The 20,000-nt window shown below is 36.5% G+C and overlaps 1 protein-coding gene across 1 annotated transcript in view; it reads left to right on the forward strand.

Annotated features, from left to right (window-relative positions):
• The window catches only part of LOC115225320 (thrombospondin-type laminin G domain and EAR repeat-containing protein-like), a 56,153-nt gene that overhangs the window by 19,504 nt on the left and 16,649 nt on the right, over nt 1–20,000 (forward strand). Inside the window, exons 3-6 of the mRNA XM_029796271.2 lie at nt 12,500–13,092; nt 13,894–13,999; nt 16,067–16,201; nt 18,187–18,479. Of these exons, the coding sequence (XP_029652131.1) occupies nt 12,500–13,092; nt 13,894–13,999; nt 16,067–16,201; nt 18,187–18,479 (1,127 nt within the window). The remainder of the gene's footprint in view (nt 1–12,499; nt 13,093–13,893; nt 14,000–16,066; nt 16,202–18,186; nt 18,480–20,000) is intronic.

Genomic DNA, 20,000 nt, shown 5'->3' on the forward strand with positions numbered 1-20,000 from the left:
CTTTCTTGCGTGACTTGATTAAAGTTTTGCTTAAGAGAAAGAGGTGGCAAGAAATATAGGTTAGGCAAAATCTGTGTATTAGCTGACCTAATATACATAGTTTAAAACTTCGGTAACTCGCAACCAGAAATGATGTATTGTACACCAGAAACAGAAAATATTTTTCAGGAGTAAAAAATACTTATCTTCTGACTTATAAACACTATTATCAAGCATACTCAACCCCTTTCGACATCGTCTCACTCGTGTCTCGGTTGATATCAAAATATCATTTGTGAAGAAAGCACTCGGACCTCTGTCTAATTTTTTTTTCACTTTTACATTTCTAGTCTACTTCGAAACTGAGATGGAACGATGGAAAATTACATTTTTTAAAAAATTCTTCCTAAGTATGAAACAGCTTAGTCTATTCTTTTGAACAACGCTGCTGACAATTGAAAACAAATATGGATTATCATTTCCTCGAGGAAAAGAGAATAATTGGCCAGTTTTCCCCACAGACAACAAAGTATTGTAAATGGTTGACGAATTTCACTTTTAAATGATGGATCACATCGAATTGGTTACTTTTTCCTTCACACTTTTACTATTTCCTTGAAGTCCAAAGACTTCCTTTCTTCCAAGAAACCCCAGGCAAAACATCGACACCTAGATACAGCATCTTCCTTGTTGAGCGGGCTGTGGTGTCCTAAAACTAAGCTTAGGTGGTTCTTTTAAGTTAGACATGGCTTCGGCCAATAATGACCAAAATCTAAGTTATAGCCAGTCTTGAACACTTCTATAAGTTAGTCTTTGAAAGGATCGACGTATTGCCTACCATACGTACAAGTGTTTTGAACGCTTAGCTTTATGACATTTGCAAATTAGAAACTAATCTGTCATGACATCTGTATCATATAGAGTAAGCGAGAAAGTCATCTGGAAAAGAAAAAGTCACTGGTTTTCCGTGTTTAGAATAAAATGAAATTTTGAAACCAACGAAAATTGTGTTGTTGAAACATTTTTCCAGAGCTTTCTAGTGTTTTCAATAATGTGTGTGTGTGTGTGTGTGTGTGTGTGTGTGTGTGTGTGTGTGTGTGTGTGTGTGTGTGTGTGTCTGCGGACAAAATTTTAAAAATAGTTTCACTGATGTAACATTTTTTATTTATTTATTTATTCACTTGGCTACATTGTAGAGTTCGCGTGAGAAGTTCCAATTACACACACAACTGTGTCCCTTCATTATTAATAGTAACTGTTAGGAATGAGTATTATTAGGCAGGCGCTATTAGGCAGGAGCCATTAGGCAGGATAAAAAATAGCAACACACATCCTTCCTCTCCCTCCCTCTCTCTCTCCCTTTCCCTCTTTCTCTCTCTCTCTCTCTCTCTCTCTCTCTCTCATTGTATGCGGGGATGGTAGTGATTAAGGGAGGAATGCACCAAAGTAGTGATTAAGGGGGGAATGTTCTCGTCTTCTGTCCCAAATTCTTATATCAACTTGCATAAACCTTGATGCATTTCAATATAGTGATTGCCCTGTTCATATCCTTTTCATGGACACACCATCATTTCTCTAGTGTTTAACAAATTAAATATTTCTTTATACCCAAGGCAGAGTCATTACCGCGTCGGAAAAATGCTATACGGAATTTTTTCCGACTTTACGTTCTTAGTTCAAATGCTACCGAGCTCAACTTTGCCTTTCATCCTTTCTGGATCGATAAAATAATTACCAGTTGACCAGTGGGACAATATAATCGACTTACACCCCACTCCCGAAATTGCTGGCCTTGTGCCAAAGCGTGAAACCAATATTTCTTTATACGAGGTGTATTCGTTCGTCTTACAACATAGATAAGAAGAAAACAAAAGTAGATTCATAAACCTTTACATATTTCAGTATGATGATTGCAGCATTCATATCATTTTCATGGACACCCCATCGTCTCTCTAGTATTTAACAAATTTAATATTTCTTTATACAATGCCTCGCAAGAGTATATTCGTTCGTCTTACAACATAAAGTAGGAGAAAGTAGATACAATAGATAGGAGTGTTAAAGTTCCATTGATAGAACAATGAATGAAATTGCTTTTCATGAGGTAAAGACATTGTAATTAGAGAATATGAATCTAAGCTGTCCAGTCAAACAGACAAATCAGGAGATTTTTGTGAAACTGTTGCTCTACAGATCGTTCTCGAATGTCTGTTCATTGGAGCATGGTTAATGGCTGGGGTGTTTAGAAAAACAAAAACAAAAAAACAACAACAGAAAAACAGATGTTCAGGTGAGATGATAGGTGTAGCTTACTTGAGAAGACTGAAATAATATCAAAGGAAATGTAATAAGTTATTGAAGCTTGGAAATGAAAGAGCAGGACGGGAAAGGTGGAGAATTTAACAAATTATGACGAACTTGATAAAATTACCTGTAAAGTGAAGTAAATTATTGTGGCAGAAAGATATTCTAAGAGTAACTATAGATGCCTTTGTATAGGAATCTTTTCTCTTTCCCTCTCTCTATATATTTAAGGGAGAGAGAGAGAGAGAACTGTATATATATATTATATATATATATATATATATATATATATATATACCTATCTATTTCTCTTTCCCTATCTACCAACCTATCTGTCTATCTATCTATTTACAATCTGATTGATTTGTATGTTTATCTGTACATCAACCAATATGTGTATGAGTATTTCTATGTCTGTATGTGTGCGTGTATCTATATGTGTGCATGTGTTGAGTGTCTATGCGTGTGTATGCGTAATATTGAAAGGTAATTGTTTTTATAATAAATTTCCCTTACATTTATATATTTAATATGTACTTACATAGTGATTACATATTTGCGCACAGACTTTTACTGCTTGGTAGAAAAAGAAATTATACTTAGCCTATAGATTGTGGTTTCAATTTCAACTCACGTTGCCCTACGATTCCTTCAGGCGTATGGTACACCGTGCATCTGTTCAGGCAGCGTCAAGTTTTGATGGGGGGAGTGAGCTAATATCCAACACATACCTTGGACCACCATAAACAAATCAATTGTGCATGTTTTTAAGCAAGAATTTGCAGGACCGTATTTCTCGAACTACGAGAGACTACTATCATATCATTTTATTGTAATAGTTATTACTCTTAAGGAGGTGAGCTGGCGGAATCGTTAGCACGCCGGGCAACATTGGAGTGTCTTTGTAACATTAGACTGTCTCTGTAACATTGGGCTGTCTTCGCAACATTGGACTGTCTTTGTAACATTAGACTGTCTTTGTAACATTGGACTGTCTTTGTAACATTAGACTGTCTTCGCAACATTGGACTGTCTTTGTAACATTGAACTGTCTTTGTAACATTAGACTGTCTTCACAACATTGGGCTGTCTTTGTAACATTGGACTGTCCTTTTAACATTAGACTGTCTTCGCAACATTGGGCTGTCTTTGCAATGTTACAATGTTTGAACTGTCTTTGAACTGTCTTTGCAACATTGGACTGTCTTTGCAACATTCGACTGTCTTTGTAACATTCGACTGTCTTTGCAATGTTACAATGTTGAACTGTCTTTGAACTGTCTTTGCAACATTGGACTGTCTTTGCAACATTCGACTGTCTTTGTAACATTCGACTGTCTTTGCAATGTTACAATGTTTGAACTGCCTTTGAACTGTCTTTGCAACATTGGAGTGTGTTTGCATTGGACTGTCTTTGCAACATGAAACATTACTTGTTAAAAGCATTTTGAAAATTAAATAACAAATGTTTTTATAGGCGTAGGAGTGGCTGTGTGGTAAGTAGTGTGCTTACCAACAACATGGTACCGGGTTCAGTCCCACTGTGTGGCACCTTGGGCAAATGCCTTCTACTATAGCTTCGGGCAGACGAAAGCCTTGTAAGTAGATTTGGTAGAGGGAAACTGAAAGACGCCAGTCGTATATATGTATATGTATATGTGTGTGTGTATGTGTGTGTGTGTATGTGTGTGTGTGTGTTTTTGAGTGTTTGTGTGAGTGTATATATATATTTGTGTGTCTGTGTTTGTCCCCTCCCCACCATCCCTTGACAACCGATGTTGGTATGTCTACGTCCTTGTAACGTAGCAGTTCGGCAAAAAGTTACCTATAGAATAAGTACTAGGCTTACAAAGAATAAGTCCTGGGGTCGATTTGTTCGACTAAAGGCGGTGCTCCAGCATGGCCGCAGTCAGATGACTGAAACAAATAAAAGAATAAAAGAATAAAAGAATCTATTGTTCATAGCTTGAGAAATACAGCAAAAGTTTTCATCAAAGAGAATTAGGTCTTTACCTCGACTATCGCGGTTTTACGTTCCCAAACCCCCGTGATAGGTGAAAATCCACGAAGTAGTAACAGTACTGTATATTTTTTTTATTTATATAATTTGTATATATTTATTTTCTTGTAAATGCAAAACAACATCACGGAAGAATCTACGTAAGCTTAAATAATAAACCGCGATAGGTGAACCGCGATAGGTAACTGCGATATGGCGAGATATTACTGTATTGGAGAATATGCATAAAACATTCAAAGATAGAAATGTTTTGTAAGAATGTTCTTACAATATTTATACATTCTAGTATTGTTATATCTTTCGTTGCCTTAGCAGGAATGTTTGTGTATCGTTCCACTTGTATCTAATTAGAAATGGGAACCAGTAAGGGAACTTCTACGTAGTTGCTTGATCTGTTAGAAGTAGCAGCCATATTCCCTTGGTTCTCTACCATCTTTAAAACTGTAATGACTGATATACCAAAAAAAGACGGGATGGTCATTGTTGGAAAGCTTTTGGTTATAAACACAGTCATGACTCGCTCGGGATTAAATAAGAACTAATGTGATGACGGACAAATTTTTAACTGCCATATTGTTTTTAATTCAATAGCGAATTTAGAGTAATTCCTTAGCTTTTAGTTGTACATCATGATAGTAACTTGATATTGAACAGCTTTGCTTTGTTATTGTCTCTTGGTATATTTAATGGAAGTTAGTGCTGGGCATCCTGATACAATGAAGCGCATTGTTCAAGAAAATACACAGCAAAGACGGTATTTGCCAACTGTATTGTAGATATTCCTTTCAATAAATCTACTTGTCATTGTATGGCGAATGTTGTTTTTGTTGCCCATTCAAGATGGATTTTTTTTACCCAGGCCAAAGTCAGTTTTTATTTGTTTTAATTGCTATAATTCTACATTTTCCTTTTATTAAAGTTACTCCGAAGGTGTTAATCAACCCAGAACTATAGTAGAAGACACTTGCCCAAGATGCTGCGCAGTAGGACTGAATCTGAAACCACTTGACAGCAAAGCGAGCTTCTTAACTACACAGCAATGCCTGCGCCAATACAGTAACAAATATCTACACCAGCTATATAAAGGGTTGTCCCGAATGAAATAATAAAGATTCTCTATATACAAACTTTAGTGAAAGGCGGTGAGCTGGCAGAACAGTTAGTACGCCGGGTGAAATACTTAGCGGTATTTCGTCTGCCGTTACGTTCTGAGTTCAAATTCCGCCGAGGTCGACTTTGCGTTTCATCCTTTCGGGGTCGATAAATTAAGTACCTGTTATGCCATGGGGCCGATATAATCGACTTAATCCGTTTGTCTGCCTTGTTTGTCCTCTCTGTGTTTAGCCCCTTGTGGGTAGTAAAGAAATAGGTATTTCGTCTGCCGTTACGTTCTGAGTTCAAATTCCGCCGAGGTCGACTTTGCCTTTCATCCTTTCGGGGTTGATTAAATAAGTACCAATTACATACTGGGGTCGATGTAATCGACTTAATTCGGTTGTCTGTCCGTGTTTGTCCCCTCTATGTTTAACCCCCTGTGGACAATAAAGAAATATATATACCAACTTTATTGCCACTTATAAAAAGAGTAATAAATATTGGTTTCAAATTTTGGCGCAAGGCCAGCAATTTTAGGGGAGAAGGTAAATCGATATCATCGATCCCAGTGCTCAACTGGTACTTATTTTCTCGACCCAGGAAGGATGAAAGTAAAAGTCGACCTCGGTGGAATTTGAACTCAGAACGTAAAGACGGACGAAATACCGCTAAGCATTTCGCCCGGAGTGCTAACGATTCTGCCAGCTCGCCGCCTTAATAATAATAATAATGATGGTTTCAAGTTTTGGCACAAGGTCAGCAATTTCAGGGGAGGGGATAGGCCGATTGCTTCAGCGCCGGTGTTCAACTGGTACTTACTTTATCGACCCGAAAGGATGAAAGGCAAAGCTGATGTATTTGAAATCAAAAGAACCAGAACAAATACCTAAATTAGAATGGCTTGAAATTTGAGCACAAGGCCAGCAATTCTGATATTGGAAGGTTAGTTAATTGATTCAACCAAGTATTTAACTGGTTACATATGTTATCCACCCCGGAAGGATGAAAAGTAAAGTTGACTTCGGTGGGATTTGAACTCTAAACGGAACAAATATCGCAAGGAGTATTTCAGACACTCTAATGATTCTGCCAGCTTGCTGTCCTATCCATCCTTTGTAACATTAACAATGGTTTCAAATTTTGGCACAAGGCCAGCAATTTTGGAACAGGGGGATAGTTGATTACATCGACCCCAGTTCTTCACTAGTACTTATTTTATTGAACCCGAAAGGATGAGAGGCATAGTCGACTTTGACTGAATCCTTGTAACATTAATAATGGTTTCTAACAAATGCGCAGTTCACAGTGGGGAGTATAAACTATCGGTATTTTTTTTTTTTTCGCAGACTCACAGAAACTTTTAACAACAAACTCGATCTTAGTGAGTTTTAAAATTCAGAACATCATAGGATACATCTAAATAATGCAAGGTTTTTTCGGTGTTTTTTTTTTTTTTTTTTAATCTGGCACTCTTCCATTCTACCTAATGCTTAGAGTGTCTGCAACTCCTTGATTCTTAGGTCTGGTATTAATTTTGAAGAGGGATGAAAGATAATCACTTTATTGAAATTGAGTAGCTAATTAGTACAGCTTTTATTAAAGAGACACTCAGCACTTATAATTTATGTTAAATGTAAATTATCCAAATCGAATGGCTGTTGTATATATATAATTATATATACATACTCTCGCAAAGGTTATTGCCTAATCGAGGTCCATACGCTGTATTCAAATATGATTCGAAAGATGAGTAAATATCATTATGTCAGAATGTTGCATCTCTTCAGAATTTGAAAATGATGGCAAACTTCTATTTCATTCTACATGTAGAATCCTTGTAAAATCAATGTATATAGAATATAGAATCCCATTACTAGTTATGTTATGTCCATGAGGATCTGTATGTTTACCTGTTTAAAATCATTTGCTATTTTACTTTATTTGACTTAGTCTAAAGGTTAGAGCAATGGAGTTTGTTTTATCGTGTTTCGTTCTAACAGACTCAGTGTTTATAACGTTAATTGTGCGGTTTTTTTCTTCTTTTATTGGAGTTGAAGTATTTCCTTGTTTAATTTCAATAATCCTCTCTCCCAATCATTCCCCATCACTCTCACATCACTTACTCGCTCGCTTTCTATTACACTTTTTTCTTTCCTTTTGACTTCGCCTTCTCATTAATCATGACCACCATTACAGCTTCATGCGCTAATAATAAACTAATTTTTATTTTTATTTTCTTATAATTTTCCACCTGCATAAAACAACACCAATAATGAAACAAATAAACAGTAATTGTAACAAAGAACAACTATAACAAACTTGTGAATAAAGCCAACCGTAACCAACCATTGAAGCAACGAAGCCAAGAATAAAAGGAATACGTTGAATGGCCTCGTATATTTCAGTAAATCAATATGGTAGCTATTGTTATCTGCTATGAATTGTGACCTACAGCGACTTTGTTTCTTCGGCACCGGCAGCTGACCATTGATGTTGCCCCTTTCAAATTCTACCGATGAAACCGGCAGATATGTGTGAGAAATTGAACTATCGTCTGCTTCACTTGGTATCTAAGTGCAATATTCATTAAACACAATTACTACGCGGTCGGCGAAGATAATTTGAGTCACTGTGATTAAATAGGCGGAAGACGACAACTTACCTTTATTCGATTTGCTTAAACGGCGAAGCATTTCTGTTAATACAAACACATTTATAAAATATATGGCACACATTCATACATTCACGTAAAGACATATACGGATACACACACAAACACATGAAGTGAAAAAGAGGGACGAGAAGAGAGAGCGAGAAGGAGGGGAGAGTGAGAGTGAGAAAGAAAAAATTAGTTGTAAGCCAAAGAGTAGGGTAAGATTGGCCACCCACAATCATTAGTATTCTAATTTAGAGTGGATATCTAAAAAATATCATTTATTTTATTGTTAACCAGTAGTTCAGTCAGTGGCAACCTACGGCTCGCGGACTTTCTGAATGGCACGCATAACGTAAAAGTACCATAATTTTTTTAACCAGTGCGGCCCGCCTAATGACGAATCATGTATCATGCGGCTCGCTTCTCGAAGAAGTTTTCCATGTCTACTCTTGGTTAAAACAGGAGTCAACACTGAGCTCAAATCTATTCGAAGTCAACGTTTTCTTTTATCCTTCCAGGTCGTTTACTGGCGTCGAATTTACAGTTTGTTCGCTTCACTCAAGTTTACCGCTTTACACCAATATCAGAAATCAATATCAGATTAGCAAGAACAGTAGGAACAAATACAAGCCTCCAACGAGTCGTCTACAAAGTAGAGCTTTTCTTTTGGGGGAGAAAAAAAAGGGGGAGTAGGTTTTCGATCAAAAGGGATCGTAAAAAAGAAAAAAACGACCAATAGGGATCGTGTATCACAGAAATGTCATGATGTAAAGTGTGAAGGGGGATACAGATAAGGTTTATCCGTGGAAAGAAAATCCTACAATAAAGACCACGGTAACCTCGGTCAATAATGTCACATGTTAACACATTTATTTGCAAGTGAGTAACTCTCTGTTTTAAATTTTTACGGGTTCATAGGATTATGCTCAAGGTGGATTCGTCATTCATACGTGCCATCCCTGCTACATTCATCCATTTCTTTTTTAAACATTCGCTAGACAAAAATTGCCTCTCTACTTTCACTTTCCTTTTCAAGGGATACTTGAAGAAGTTGATGAGAGATTGACCAGAGAGAAAAGTGTTTGTCTCTAATCCTTTCAGACGCGTCCACCAGATACATTCTTTCGCCATAGCCACAGGTATGATGAAAATAGCTCTTCCTTCCCGTTTGAAGGAAGGAGGCGTGACGATATTGACGATAGACTCGGCTGATAAACCGACTCGTCCCACACATGACAGCAGTCGTTCGACATAAACCCACAGGTCGGAAATGGTTGGACACTGCACGAGTGTGTGCAGAACGGTTTCGTCGCTCTGACCGCATCTCGGGCAGGTCGGCCCCGCGTTTCTCGAGCCGTGTCTGTAGAGCTTATCCCGAATGGGTAGCGCTTCCCGGTAGCACTGCCAGGCCAGGGATCTCTAGAAGTTGTCCATAGATCCCGGCCCGAAAGTCGTCTTGAACAGGCGGGTCAGGTATTCCTCGTCGACGCCCATGTTCGCCCCGAGATCGTCGTCGTACCTCCTCTATAGCCATCCTTTCAAACTTGTTATATTGAAGAACAACATTGTCTTCAAATTTCGTGATTTTTAAAATTATATTAAAGATTTTTCATATATATATATATATATATATATATATATATATATATGTCAAAATAAGTAACTTAAATACTAACTCATCAGAATCTAAGCAGAAAACTGCTTAGATTAAATTTTTATTGATATATAATTAGCATGTTCTTTTACCTCAATACCCTTTTATTAATACCAGTAAATATCATTTAATCAATATTTGCAAATACCATTCGATGAGTTAGTATTTAAGTATACAATATGTATAAATATTAAACTATTTCTATATAATTTGTTTTCCTCCCTCTATTGTAGTAAAAGTTTGATATATACCCAAAAGTATTCGTAAATTTCTATCCTTTTGTTACAATATTCTTCTTAATAATCTTTTGAATAACCCTAAACTTCAACTGTATACAATATAGCAACATTGTTTTAAAGTATTTAACTATAATACTACATGATAAGAGTTCCCCTATTTCATTATTAATAGTCTGCTAGTGGGCAACCACTTAATTATCAGCTAACATATTGTTTTAAGTTTTCCCTTACAAAACCTCATGACATTGCTTCTAATAAATCTTGATTTTTATGACTATACCATCTAGAATGTCTGTCTACTCCCTCAACCCTTATTCCAAGCAAATACTGCCCTCTGTTTCTCTCAGCCTTAAATATACACGGGATTTGATAAACTTGTCTATAAATTAAAATTGACCCCATAAATAAATAAATAGATTAATTAAAAAATTAAAAACCAAAAAATCAGTGACAGGCAGTGTCTTCTTGAAAATTTGAGTTACGGCTATGCTGTTGTAGGTACAACATGTTCTTTGGCTATCTCCTTAACTTCTTGGAGATTTTAGATATAATTATACTAATGTGTCCATCTGTTGTAATTTAATTAAATTCTATGTCTTTGTGCAGCTGAAGATTGCTCTACATTATAAATTGATGTAATGCTTGCATTGTTCAATTAAATGGAGTTGCATAAAACGATCGTACTACATTACCTCTAGATATCCTTGGAACTTATTTTGATTATAATTGCCTTACTTCGAAATTGTATGGATAATACCGTACTAAAATCTGGTGCCTCAACTTAAGTACCATATTCATCTGAATCTAAATTTTTGCTGTATATATATATATATATATATATATATACAGCAAAAATTAGATTCAGATGAATATGGTACTTAAGTTGAGGCACCAGATTTTAGTATATATATATATATATATATATATATATATATATATATAATATATATATATATATATATATTATATTATATATATATATATATTTATATGTATATATATAATGTATATATATATATATATATATATATATATATATATATTATATATATATATATATTATATATATATATATATATAGGCGTAGGAATGGCTGTGTGGTAAGTAACTTGCTTATGAACCTCATGGTTCCGGGTTCAGTCCCACTGCGTGGCACCTTAGGCAAGTTTCTTCTACTATAGCCTCGGGCCGACCAAAGCCTTGTGAGTGGATTTGGTAGACGGAAACTGAAAGAAGGTCGTCGTATATATATATATATATATATATATATATATGTGCGTATAGAAGAAGAAAAATAAAATGGAGATTGAACCAGTATTTCTTTAGATGAAACCATCCCTTCATGAGGATAACGCAACCGTTAATCGAATTTATATATGCATACACACACAATATATATACCCTTTTTTACTCTTTTATTTGTTTCAGTCATTTGACTGTGGCCATGCTGGAGCACCGCCTTTAGTCGAGCAAATCAACCCCAGGACTTATTCTTTGTAGGCCTAGTACTTATTTTATCGGTCTCTTTTGCCGAACCGATGTATGTATGTGTGTGTATATGTTTGTGTGTCTGTGTTTGTCTCCCCAACATCACTTGACAACCGATGCTGGTGTGTGTACGTCCCCGTACTAGTAAGGGATTTAAATGAAGTTCGAAGTTTTTCATAGATTCCTGAATAGCTTAGCGAATTAAAGAAGATGAAGTAAAATAATGCTGAGAAACAATCCGTGTATAAGGTAATATCTATCACCACTAAGGCGGCGAGCTGACAGAAATTTTAGCACGCCGGGTGAAATGCGTAGCTGTATTTCGTCTGCTGTTACGTTCTGAGTTCAAATTCCGCCGAGGTCGACTTTGCCTTTCATCCTTTCGGGGTCGATTAAATAAGTACCAGTTAAGCACTGGGATCGATGTAATGGACTTAATCCCTTTGTCTGTCCTTGTTTGTCCCTTCTATGTTTAGCCCCTTGTAGACAATAAAGAAATAAGAAACGTTAGCACGCTGGGCGAAATGCTAAGCGGTAATTCGTCCGTTATTATGTTCTGAGTTCAAATTCCGCCGAGGTCGACTTTGCCTTTCATCCTTTCGGGATCTATAAATTAAGTACCACTTGCGTACTGGAGTCGATCTAATCGACTGGCTCCCCCCCACCAAAAAAAAAAAAAAAATTTCGGGCCTTATGCCTAGAGTAGAAAAGAATATCTTTCACCACTTACAAGTGGACGTTGTGTCAGAACACAGAATACTGCGATAGTTACCGTGAGGAAACCTCATATATGGTTTTGTGACGCATATGAACATGTTTGCTTACATCGCTAGTGGGAAACAATCACCACCATCGACGCCGCCAGGACTACTATTTTTAAATGGTTACTTTTAAGTGGTGATAAAAATTACTTTTTGGTATTAAAACTGATTCTATCACTATTAATCTGTGTTTCAATTTCATTTAAATTCAATAGAAAATTTCAATTTATAGTTTTTTCCCATCATTTCACTCTATGAGATATTCTGACGTAATCTTTCTTTCTGTTTGTTGTTTCGCTGTAGATCTTCACCCAGTTAACTTGCTTGCTTTAGCCATTGATGCCAGCAAGAATATCAGCTCAGGAATCCGACGTATATTTGATGTAGAAAGCCAAGTCGGGGCTTTTGTAATGACCCATATAGAAAACCCACCAAGTTTTAGTGCAAATCAAATTTTTACCAAATGTCCATATTTTCCCGAAGAATTCTCTTTCTTCTTTACCTTCAAGTATGAACCCGATGGCAACATAAGAATCGGTAGTAACGGTGGTGGCAGTGCTAGTTGGGACATTCATGATAAAGACGACAAACGAGTTCAATGTATCTTTTCTCTAAGAAATAACAAAACTGGTGCTAATTTAATCTCTTTGGAAATTGCTAATCATTTTGTAATGTTCACCTATAACCGGACAAGAAAGAAATTTTTTGATGTTAAATTGATGCGTTCTCAATGGCATAGTGCTGGAGTAAGTGTAAGCCAAAACAATACCCATTTGGTACTTGATTGCATCGACCAACAGAAACGACGCATCAAAAGAACTTTCCCAGCTTTGATGAAAATTACGGATGCTGTATTCCATCTGGGCGAATGTTCAAAGAAAACTACACCTTTTCAGGTAATTATATGTTTATATCTATATTCTTTGCTGTCTCTCTCTCTCTCTCTCTCTCTCTCTCTCTCTCTCTCTCTCTCTCTCTCTCTCTCTACTTTCATAACCCAGTTTACCAAACTTCTCGTAAACAACGAAACAGAGATATTAATCTATGACTCCTTAATACATTTATCTTTTATTTGTTTCAATCATTGGACTGCGGCCATGCTGGGGCACCACTTTGAAGAGTTTACGCTAACAAATTGACTCCAGTATTTATTTCTTAAGTCTGGTACTTACTCTATAGATCTCTTTTGCTGAACAACTATGTTAAGGGATTGTAAGCAGACCGGGGCTCAAACACAAATATAAAGACATACACACACACACACACACACATGCATGACGGGCTTCCACATAGATTCCATTCACCAAATTCATTCACCAGGCATTGATCGGCCCAGGGCTAGAGTTGACGACACTTGTCAAAGATGCCGCGTAGTGTGACTGAACTCGAAACCTCATGGACGCAAAGCAAGCTTCTTAGTCACAGAGCCACGCCAGCAAATAAACTTTTTTGAATTTAAAATGTATTCATTTGAAGCAATATCGGATACATCTCTCTCTCTCTCTCTCTCTCTCTCTCTCTCTCTATATATATATATATATATATACTATATATATATATATATATATATATGTGTGTGTGTGTGTGTTGTGTGTGTGGTGTGTGTGTGGTGTGTGTGTGTGTGTATGTACGATTTTGTAGAATATCCTACTTGTATGGAGTCGTATAGAAATGATAAGCTTCCAACTTTGTTTCAGGGTCTTCTGAAAGAACTACTATTTTTGCCTGGAACAGATGCCAGTAGTTTAGCTTGTCCACAGAATCGAATAACCGCTGGCAGTGACAATACATTGGTTTCTTCAGGTAAAATATGTCAATGTTAATGATTCGAAAAAAAAGTTGCTTTTTATTTTCTTTATTCATTTAATAATGCAAAACTGTAATAAGCACAGGCGTGGCTGTGTGGTAAGATGCTTCCTTTCCTGTAGCCCCCTGTGGGCAGTAAAGATGCTTTCTTTCAAACCGCATGTTTCTTCTACTAAAGTCTCGGGCCGACCAAAACCTTGTGAGTGGAATTGGTAGACGGAAATTGAAAGAAGTCCGCCGTGTATATGTATGTATGTACGTATGCATGTATATATATATATATATAGGGTGGGGTCGTTGTGTTTGTCTCCTACTACCGCTTGACAACCGGTGTTGATCTATTTATGTCTCCGTAACAAGTGGTTCTGCAAATGAGACAGGCTTCACAAAAAAGTACTGGGCTTGATTCGTTCGACTAAAATTCTTGAAGGTGGTGCTTAAGCATGGCCGCAGTCTAATGGCTGAAACAAGATATAATACATTATGACGTGATTTTTACCCCTTTTAAAGAAAGAGTGTTCGGTCAGAAGATTCGTATTATTTCTTAATATAATAAAACTTTCAAATTTTGGCACAGGGCTAGCAGTTTGGGGGGGGGGGGGGAGAAGGAAGTCAATTACATTGATCCCAGTACTTGACTTATGTTATCGACCCCGAAAAAGTGAAAGGCAAATTGAACTTCGGTGGAATTTGAACTCAGAATGTAAAGAAGGTATGCTAACGGCTCTACCACCTCATCGCCTTTTACATAATCCTACTCTTGGCACAAGGCCTGAAGTTTGGGGTAGGGTTAATCGATTACATCGACCCCAGTTCTCAATTTGTGCGTAATTCATCGACCCTGAAAGGATGAAAGGCGAAGTCGACTTCGCCATAATTTGAACCCAGAACGTAAAAAACGGACGAATTCCTTAATATAATATAAGCACTTATATAAGCAGGGGAAATGTTAATATAGATCATGAAGATAAAGAAGTACTAAGTAGAGTCAAGCGATACTCGCGAGTGAATATCACTTGGAAAGGTGTAACATGCATTCGATAATTGTTCTAAATGTCATGGTAGTCACGAACGGACATAGACACTATCTTGAGCCTCTTATTCCGCGACGGAACATCTAGGATATGACAGCAGGAGAATGAGAGGTCTGCACCAGCACTAGGTTGGTAATTATTACAGTTGAGTAGACAAGAGAACAGCATAAAAGGAAATACTTTGCTCAAGAGCACAACAAACTGCTTCGTCCAGAAATTGAACTCGCATTCTTTCGATCTTGAGTCTTCACTCAAACGTAGTAATTTTTACTACAATTAATATTAACGTTTATGTTACCATATTTCTGCTGAAATACATAGTCTCTGTTTCGTATAATTTTGAAATAATAAAGAATTTATTAAAATAACTTTGTCATTATTTATCTGGTGTTTTAAGCGCGAAATTTTGATGGAAAATTATAATAAACAGGGAGTGTGGGTCGGTATCAAAAGCTATCTTAAATTAGGAGAGGTAATAGCATAGTTAAAGAGGGATGCGGTTGGAGTCTCGGCAGTCCACTACGGACGACATTTTTTTAGAGTAGCTTTTTTATATTTGTATTCTACTATGGCCTTCAAGCTTATATACCGTTCCGAGCGCAGAAACTTTAACTACATCACTGACAGGAAGTTACTATAAAAATAATAATGAAGATTTCAAACACACGCACGCACGCATGCGCACAGACACACACAGGTACACACACACACTAGCACGCACACGCACATACGTTCGCGCTCTCAATGGGATAAGTATGGTCGAACGTATCGATCTTAAAATATAGATAGTACTTATTTTATCAGACTTAGAAGGATGTTAAAAAAATATAAACCTCAGTAAGGTTTGAGCACAGAGCATAAGGGATTTAACCAAGTTTAGCAAAGTACTTTTCTCTGACACTCTACTGATTACAATGGCTTATATTGGCACAAAGATTTTAGCATAAATAACAGTAAAGGATGTCTCTACTTGAAAAGCAGCGAGTTTTGGTTTGTTCTTTGAATCCTGCAATTTTCTTTTGACTAACAGGGATATGGAATAAACCTCAAAGGTTGGAAGACGGAAGCTGTACGTGGAAAGATATGGGTAACGTGGCGTATGACTTACAGAAAAACCTTCTTAAGGTCTGTGTTAATGGAATATGGAAGGATACACCTAAGACTCGTAAGTAACTTTAAATATAGAAAAATAACTTTTTAAATAATATAAGCTACCTATTTTGAACTATTTAGTTAGTATTGTTTTGATTGGTACATTTTAAATATAATTTGGTTTATGTAATAAAAGATCACATATACATACATACATGCATAGACAAATTTATATACTGTACACTTATACACACCCACACATGCATACACACATATAACTTTTCTTTGAAGGACTATGTCCGAAACTCCCCACAGCAAGTTTACTGTACTCTCTTTGTCGATTTTACTAAATAATACAATTGTTGCTGAAGAAGATCGATACCAATCTATTTGGAATTTGTTTAATCGTATAGATATATACAAACATATAATGTGTGTGCGTGTGTGTGTGTGTGTGTGTGTGTGTGTGTGTGTGTGTAACACCATCGTAATGGTTTGAAATGGATCACGATTCGCTACTCAGTCACTCGAACAGTCAGAAGTAGCATACAATTCTCTCTCACTTCCACTCTACAGTTTTTAAAAGGAATAGATTAGATAATTTATATAAATATATTATACACAAGACTGTCATGGATGGAACGCCTTTATCTTTTATCCTTTATCTTTCACTTATTTCAGCCATTAGACTGTGGCCGTACTAGGGGTACCACTTTGTAGAATTTTAGTCAAACGAATCAATCCCATAACTTTTTTTAAAGCTGGTTGAAGTTATGATCTAATGGAAGCTTTCCTATAATTGCTTTGAACAAAGGTGTAGGGGCGCTTGTATGGTAAGAACTTTACTTCCCAACTACATAGCTTCTGTCGTCTCTTTTGCCGAACCGCTAGATTGCGGGGACGCAAACACACCAACACCGGTTGTCAAGAGGTGGTGGTGGTGGACATACATGCATGCATGCATACATACATACATACATACATACATACATACATACATACATACATACACACGTACACGCATCTAATCAATACCACGAGCTTCTTTTAGTTTCCTTCACCAAATCCACTCACAAGGCTTTGGTCAGCCCGAAGTCACAGCAGAAAATATTTATATAAGGTGCAGCACAATAGGACTGAACCCAGAGCCATGTGGTTGGGAAGCAAAGTTCTTACCACATGCCTGTATTTCTCTTCAAAGCAATAATAGGTAAGCTTCTATTAGATCATTCGTTACAAATGGTAAACTCTTTCGTCTCTTTAATGACACAGCTTAATAACACCATCACCCTAGGGCCACCTGCAGACTTTCGGGAACATTCTCTACCTGTTCCCGACGCCTCTTTTTCTATCGCCACAGGATTTAAGAAAGTGTGACGGTGTTGGTATCTTGGTTTGCTAAATAACCTGCTTGATGAATATAATCGAATTTGTATTGATCTGGTGCAACGGGTTCCACGAGTCCAGTAGTTATCAAGATGCAGGATTTGTATGGTGTTACCTTGTCTTAGATGCGCATCTAATGAGCTGATGGGCTTCATCTACTCTGGGTTCATTGGAGTGTCTGTGAATGACCTTCCTCCGATGGCAATTCTGTGACACACTTATTAAATCATAGCTGGAACCCCGGTAGGCGCTACTACTCCGAGTCAGAGTAGACCTAAGAACAAAAGTGGCTAAGTTCCACACTCACCAAAACTCTGGAACTCTCAAATCAAGATCCCTCTAACGGATGCAACCAGGACACAGAGCAGAAGTAAGATCGTAACAAGACTGGCACCCCGAAATTAATAAAAAGAACAGCATACCAAGTTATGCAACCGACTGTCGACTCTAACATAGATTTCTTTTTCTTAGGATTGGTTTATTAACGACGATACTTTGGCTAGTAAGTTCGCCTTCTGTTCAATTTCTAAGCATAAGACTAACCCATTAAGTTAAAAAAAGAAAAATTGCTCTTAAATAACATAGTTGTAAATATCAACGCTTTATTGCACAATGGCTGTGGGTCATGTTTTATTCTTGACAGCTTTAAAATTTGTTTCTTTTACACTTTAGGCAGTTGTCGGTTGGATTACTTCGAATGGTACCAAGACATAAAGGTCGACGGTGGAGCTGTTGATGTTGAGGTGTTTACAATTCCTGGGGAAGGACTGTTTGCTGCTTTTGCTAGTAATTCACAGAGCAACAACAAACAGAACAAGCACAATAGAAGCCAGAAACCCAAATTAGTTGCAGATCATAGTGGCTCTTCGGCGGTGTATAAATGGTCAAACGATAAGCTGATACTCTATCAGAAACTACCGACAGATGCTGCGCATTCTTTCAAAAGCTTTAAGATGGACAATCAGGTAGAGTTGCCAGCTGCTTTTCACCTCATGCTTTATTGTTTCTTCGATTATTTACACACACACACACACACACACACACACACACACACACACACACACACACACACACACACACACACACACATATATATATATATATATATATAAACATTGGTTATAGAACAAACATTAAATTCGAATCAACGGCTTTATATATGACACCATACCTCAAACATATAATCATATATAAATATTACCATGGTTCTTAAACACATAAAAATATACATATGCATAAAAACACAGAAGGTAAAAATATATATGCGAATAAAATATAAATAGAACGGCCTATCAAAAAGGTAAATATATACGACCAGAAATTCATAAAAATTCTAAAGTGTGCCATACTACAAGGAAACTAATAAACTAAGATAAAATAAAATATCAAACAACTAAAAAGGTTTTATGAAGCGATTAAAAATACTTTTAAAAGTTTTTTTAAATCACCTCACACAAAGTACGTCCAAAGTTCAATTTTTAAAACCATGGTAGGTTAGAGTTCATGAGCAATCAGACTTCCACAAGGTCAAATTCAAATATATCAATGGCCATTTCGGGAGCTCACCACTACGGTTCAATTACACGGCATCACGGCAATGACCCCCTCATCAGGATGAACAGAAAACAGGAAACACGTACAGAGCAAAACTAAAACTGTATTCGGTGGGCTTCTTTCAGTTTCCGTCTACCAAATCCACTCACAAGGCTCTGGTCGGTCCGAGGCTATAGTAGAAGACACTTGCCCGATGTGCTACGCAGTGGGACTGAACCCGGAAACGTGGTTCATTAGCAAGCTACTTACCACACAGCCACACCTGCGCCTATATATATATCGCTAGCCACTACACATTCTTTATTTTCTCTCCCTATTTCTTTCTGTGTTCCTTTCTGTGGAAGAGCGTAGGCTCGAAACGTTAAAGACTTTTTCACTTCCCGAGCGTTAAACTAATACATCTTTTTGTTGTCTACACCACCTGTCTTTGTCTTTCTTTGGTGAATTCTTCCCATATATATATATATATATATATATATACTATTATATATAATATATATATTATATACATATATATATATATATATATATATATATATAGTGTAATAAATAAAATATATGCATACATACATATATGTACGTATGTACGTACCTACATCTACATGTATATATACATGCATATATAAATTATATACGTGAGTACAGGACACCACAAATAGACGCAGAACTCAACGAGAACGAAAAAGTAAAAACAAGCATGGAACGAACCTTTTTTTTACAAAGATAAAACAGAGTACTAGACAAACTACACAAGGAATAAATCCCCTTCATATATATATATATATATATATAATGTATATATATATATATCTATATGTATATATATGCATATATAACACACATATATATACACATATATACATATATATATATATGCATATATATACACACATATATATACACATATATACATAATATATATATGCATATTA

This window comes from Octopus sinensis, linkage group LG2 (genome assembly GCF_006345805.1).
Source record: "Octopus sinensis linkage group LG2, ASM634580v1, whole genome shotgun sequence".
Classification (NCBI taxonomy): domain Eukaryota; kingdom Metazoa; phylum Mollusca; class Cephalopoda; order Octopoda; family Octopodidae; genus Octopus; species Octopus sinensis.